This window comes from Theropithecus gelada, chromosome 10 (assembly GCF_003255815.1).
Source record: "Theropithecus gelada isolate Dixy chromosome 10, Tgel_1.0, whole genome shotgun sequence".
Lineage (NCBI taxonomy): Eukaryota > Metazoa > Chordata > Mammalia > Primates > Cercopithecidae > Theropithecus > Theropithecus gelada.
Window position 1 is genome coordinate 56,943,266 of NC_037678.1, and position 6,335 is coordinate 56,949,600.

A 6,335-nucleotide genomic window follows, 5' to 3' on the forward strand; every position below is an offset into this window, starting at 1 on the left:
CCTAACTGCAAAACGAGCAAATGATCCTGACAGCCCACCCAAATGTGTTTTTTTTTTTTTTTTTTTTTTTTTTTTAAGATGGAGTTCTGCTCTTTTTGCCCAGGCTGGAGCGCAATGGATGGTGCGATCTCGGCTCACCACAACCTCCGCCTCCTGGGTTCAAGCGATTCTCCTGCCTCAGCCTCCCGAGTAGCTGGGATTACAGACATGCACTACCATGCCTGGCTAATTTTGTATTTTTAGTAGAGATGGGATTTCTCCATGTTGGTGAGGCTGGTCTCGATCTCCCAACCTCAGGTGATCTGCCTACCTCGGCCTCCCAAAGTGCTGGGATTACAGGCATGAGCCACCATGCCCGGCCTTTTAAAACTTTTTATTAGAGCAATCCTCCCTCTTCCCACTCCAAGCAAGGTTAGCCCCTGATCAATTTTCCCTATCTTAGGATGTCAAAACCTCTTCTTTTACTCACCCCAAGGACCAAGGACAGGATTAGATTCCTTCCGGTGGTTTGTATTTTGTAACACAGGTTACATCACATTCTAATTTAAGCTTGAAGTTGTTAAGGTTGCCATCACAGCCAGAGAAGACAAAAGATTCACATCTTTTGGAGGTTCTGTTGTAGAAATATCTAAAGTGAACTTCATAGCAGCTTCCAACATTCATGTCCAATTTGCAGGGATCTGCATGAGAGGTTCCCATTGAGTTAGCGGGAATTGGTTAGGACCCAGCAGGAGAACTTGTCTTTATGGGCCCTTAAAAATTCCTACCTTTAGCCTGGAACTATTCTCATATTCAAGGACTCTGAAAGACATCTGGTTTTCTTTTGGAATTAGTTACTTGGAAAAGTTGCCCTTGCACAATGCAAATTGGTTACAATTTCAGGTTGTTGTCGTGAGCAGTGTATTGGAAAAGGAGAAGTAGTGATCAGTGAAAAAGGAGGTTCCACCACTAGCTTGTGCAGGGCGATGAGGTTCCCTACATTTCATATCTTACAGTTTATTAAAGTACGGTATCCTCCTGCTTCCCCACATCATCTTCCTTTCCTTTTAATTGCCCACATTGGACATGCAATTCAGAGTGCCTCCTCCCCAGTTTTCATACATTCACTACACTACCTATACTTCAAAATTTAGGTAACCGTGCCTGCTGCTATCCTCAAAGCAGGATGCATACTAAAATGCTAAAATGCATAACCTTGGGGTGATGCTCTTTCATTCTCATACCCCGTCATCTTCTCCTTTCTTGCCTTCCCAGAGGCAAACCCTCTGGTTTTATTGTTAAGAGTTGGGTAGTAAGTGGTTGGAACAGCCACAATCATGGTTGCATTGACAATCCAGCAATTGTTACCCACCTTACTCAAGCAGCCAGCCTGGAATTTACTCTCTGGTAAAGTTATATGCATAATCTTATTTCATACTCACAAATACCCTCTGCAGCAGGCACTTTTCTGGTCTTCATTTTACACACGGGGAAACTGAGACTAAGAGAATAAGTGGTTGAGAAACTTGTCCAAGGGCACACATCTGCTAAGTGAACAGGACCAGAACTTGGAATGTCTGACTTATGGTATAAACTGTGCTACTTTCTTATCCCCTGGAAGCGCTGAGCCTGCACACACTGCAGAAGAAAGTCTCATTGCCTCTCACATTTACATTGTGAGCTCCTCTGAACAGGAATCATCTGTCCGAGAGTTCTGGATATGTCCATAGCCCAGATACTGAAAATGTCTTAATATGCTCTGTCTCCCACCCCCTTTCTCTCTCATCCCAATACATACTCTTCAATGGTCTGGGATCTTTGAAATTTGTCACAAAACCTCTGATTCAAAATCCTTCCAGTCCTTTGGACCTCCTGTAAAAGACTGGAAAGGACTTTGTGTCATTTCTGTTTTTTCTCATCAAACATCCAAAGGACCCCTAGTGTAAGTAATGCCCTGAGCCAAGGGATTAAGTGTCTACGGGTATTGAGTCAAAGGGTTAAGTGTCTATGGGTATTGAGTCAAGGGACTAAGTGTCTATGGGTATTGCCATGAAAGGAAGACCTTCCTGGACTACCTAGATAACACAATTTTCTCCCAATACCTTCTCCCTCACTCATAATTGACCTTTGGATTTATTTTCTGCCTTAGCTTCATACCTTTGAGGTCTCCACATATCTTCTCAGCAATTTTATTAACACCACCCAATAATAGGGTATTCAATGAGCAGAAGATGAAGAACCTTAGAAGAAATCCCAGCTTGGCAGACTTCATGGTGCAGCAAGCAGCAGGCAGGATAGTTGTCGTATCACCTGATGTTATATTTTGGGCTTGATACTTGAGACGGCTGAGCCCACCTACCCCAAGGGCCAGGACTGGACATTACTAGGTGTTGAGTTGAACAGTGAGTGCTTGGGTACCCAGCCATGAAGCTGAAGGCCCCAAACTGATTAGACCTTTGATAGCGAGTCCCATGTTCATCTAGAAGCAATAGAAACTTAAGGATCAGAGCTTCTGCATATATTTAATCATGAAGGGTAGAATCATCAGAGCAAGGAATTAAAAAAGAATTTCTTCTTTTCTCTTTTTGGCCTTCTTCCTTTCTCTTTTTGGCCTTTTATGCACAGAAGAAACTAATCATGGCACAAGAGAAACAGTGCAGTAAGCACTATAATAATAGTAATAGGGTTGGTTATAACCTAGAGTACTACTTAATTCCAGGTGCTATTTTTAAGTAATTTATATATACTTAATATACCCTATGAAGTAGGTACAATTATTACCATCATTTATAGATGAAATGGAAACAGAGATTAGGTTACATGTACAAGGTCACTCATTTATTATGCGGTAGAGACAAGATTTGAATTTGGCTTCAGAGTTTTTGTTCTTAGTTACACTATACTATGCTATCTAGGAACATGAGGACATCTTGGATCTGTTTTCTCCTAAGAGTTTTGAAATTTTGGCTTACATTTACACCCTAAAACCACCTGATGTTGATTTTTTGGTAAAGGTATAACATAAGGATCCTTTTTCATTTTTCAGTGGTCCCAGACCCGTTTATTAACGAGTTCCTCTTCTATTCAACTGCAAAATAATTTTGCTTAATTACGTGGGATTGCTTCTGAGCTCTTTATTTCACTCCACTGTATACCCCTACTCCAAAGCCACACTTAATCTCTTGAACTTTGTTTATCTTAGGATTTTGTATTTTCATATAAATTTTAGTTAGTTTGTCAAGTTATTCAAAAGACCTGTTTTGGGCCAGGTACAGTGGCTCATGCATGTAATCCCAGCACTTTGGGAGGCTGAGGTGGGTGGATCACATGAGGCCAGGAGTTGGAGACCAGCCTGGTCAACATGGCAAAACCCTGTCTCTACTAAAAATACAAAAATTAGCTGGTTATGGTGGCGAGTTCCTGTAATCTCAGCTCCTTGGGAGGCTGACGCATGAGAATCGCTTGAAACGGGAGGCAGAGGTTGTAGTGAGCTGAGACTGTGCTATTGCACTCCAGCCTGGGTGACAGACCAAGACTCTGACTCAAAAAAAAAAAAAAAAAACCCAAAAACAAAAGACCTATTTCAGATATTCATTTGAATTGCATTGGATCTACAGATCAATTTGAAAAGAATCATATCATTATAATATTGTCTTTTATATATATATATATATATATATATATATATATATTTCCATCTATTTAGATCTTCATTAATATTTTAAAGAAAGGTTTGGCCTGGTGCCGTGGCTCATGCCTGTAATCCCAGAACTTTGGGAGGCCGAGGCAGGTGGATCACGAGGTCAGGAGATTGAGACCCTCCTAGCTAACATGGTGAAACCCCGTCTCTACTGAAAATACAAAAAAAAATTAGTCAGGCATGGTGGCGCATACCTGTAATCCCAGCTACTCTGGAGGCTGAGGCAGGAGAATGGCGTGAACCTGGGAGGCGGAGCTTGTAGTGAGCCGAGATAGCGCCACTGTACTCCATCCAACCTGGGCGACAGAGCAAGACTCCGTCTCAAAAGAAAAAAAAAGTTTATGATATTTCTAATGCACGTATTACAATTTTATTTACATTTTTAACATTATTGTAAATGCTGTCTTTAAAAAAAACTTCAACTTTTATTTTAAGTTCAGTGGTACATGTGCAGGATGTGCAGGTTTGTTACATACATAAACATGTGCCATGATGATTTGCTGCACAGATCATCCCTACACCTAGGTATTAAGCCCAGCATTCACCAGGTATTCTTCCAGATGTTCTCCCTCTCCCTACCACCCCCATGATGTGCTCCAATGTGTGTTGTTCCCCTTGTGTGTCCATGTGTTCTCATCATTCAGCTACCACTTATAAGTGAGAAAATGCGGTGTTTGGTTTGCTGAGGATAACTGCTTCCAACTCCATCCATATCCCTACAAAGGACATGATCTCATTTCTTTTTATGGCTGCATAGAATTCCATGGTGTGTGTGTGTATATATATATATATACACATACACACATATAGTATATATATTATATATAGTATTATATATACTATATATATGTCTGTGTGTATATATATATATAACATTTTCTTTATCCAGTCTATCATTGATGGGCATTTGGATTGATTCCATGTCTTTGCTATTGTGAATAGTGTTGCAATGAACATACGCATGCATGTGTCTTTATAACAGAATGATTTATATTCCTTTGGGTATATACCCAGTAATGGGATTATTGGGTTAGGTGGTATTTCTTCCTCTAGATCTTTGAGGAATCTCCACACTGTTTTCCACAATGGTTGAACTAATTTACACTCCCACCAACAGTGTAAAAGTGTTCCTTTTTCTCTGCAACCTCTCCAGCATCTGGGTTTTTTTTTTTTTTTTTTTTTAACTTTTTAATAATCACCATTCTGACTGGCATGAGATGGTATCTCATTGTGGTTTTGATTTTCATTTCTCTAATGATCAGTGATGTTGAGTCTTGTTTCATATGTTTGTTGGCCACATATATGTCTTCTTTTGAGAAGTGCCTGTTCGTGTCCTTTGCCCACTTTTCAATGGGATTGTTTGTTTTTTCTTATAAATTTGTTTAAGTTCCTTGTAGACTCAGGATACTAGACCTTTGTTAGATGGATAGATTGCAAAAATGTACTCCATTTCTGTAGGTTGTCTGTTCACTCTGATGATAGTTTCTTTTGCTGTGCAGAAGCTCTGTAATTTAATTAGATCCCGTTTGTCAATTTTTGCTTTTGTTACAATTGCTTTGGTGTTTTCATCCTGAAATCTTCGCCCATGCTTATGTCCTGAATGGTATTGCCTAGATTTTCTTCTAGGGTTTTTATAGCTTTGGGTTTTACATTTAAGTCTTTAATCCATTTTGAGTTAATTCTTGTATGAGGTATAAGGAAGGGGTCCAGTTTCAATTTTCTGCATATGGCTAGCCAATTTTTTCAGCACCATTTGTTAATTAGGGAATCCTTTTCTCATTGCTCGTTTTTGTCAGGTTTGCTGAAGATCAGATGGTTGTAGATGTGCAGTCTTATTTCTGAGTTCCCTCTATTCTGTTCCATTTTTCTATGTGTCTGTTCTCATATCAGCACCATGCTGTTTTGGTTATTGTAGCCTTGAAGTATTGCTTGAAGTTGGTTAGCATGATGCCTCTAGCTTTGTTCTTTTTGCTTAGGATTGTCTTGGCTGTTCAGGCTCTTTTTTTTTGGTTCCATATGAATTTTAAAATAGATTTTCTAATTCTGTGAAGAATGTCAATGGTAGTTTAATGAGAATAGCATTGAATCTATAAATTACTTTGGGTAGTATGGCCATTTGCATGACATTGATTCTTCCTATCCATGAGCATGGAATGTTTTTCCATTTTTTTTTGTATCTTCTGTGATTTCCTTGAGCAGTGGTTTGTGGTTCTCCTTGAAGAAGCCCATTACTTGTTAGCTGTATTCCTAGGTATTTTATTCTTTTTGTGGCAATTGTGAATGGGAGTTCATTTATGATTTGGCTGTCTGCTTGCCTGTTTTTGGAATATATGGGAATGCTAGCAGTTTTTGCATTCAGATTTTGTATCCTGAGAGTTTGCTGAAGTTGTTTATCAGGTTAAGATGCTTTTGGGCTAAGACAATGGGGTTTTCTATATCTAGGATTATGTCATCTGCAAACAAAGATAATTTGACTTCCCGTCTTCCTGTTTGAATGTGCTTTATTTCTTTCTCTTGCCTGATTGCCCCGGCCAGAACTTCCAATACTACATTGAATAAGGAGTGATGGCCGGGCGCGGTGGCTCAAGCCTGTAATCCCAGCACTTTGGGAGGCCGAGACGGGCGGATCACGAGGTCAGGAGATCGAGACCATCCT

General features: G+C 39.8%; 1 protein-coding gene across 1 annotated transcript; it reads right to left on the reverse strand.

Moving 5' to 3' along the window:
- Nucleotides 1–489: 489 nt before the first annotated feature.
- Nucleotides 490–2,278, reverse strand: SPINT4 (serine peptidase inhibitor, Kunitz type 4). The gene is made up of 2 exons (XM_025398137.1): nucleotides 2,137–2,278; nucleotides 490–680 (listed from the first exon to the last, which is right to left on the reverse strand). Exons 1-2 carry the CDS (start codon nucleotides 2,249–2,251, stop codon nucleotides 490–492), a joined length of 306 nt encoding a protein of 101 aa, XP_025253922.1. The 5' UTR covers nucleotides 2,252–2,278.
- Between the last annotated feature and the right edge of the window lie 4,057 nt (nucleotides 2,279–6,335).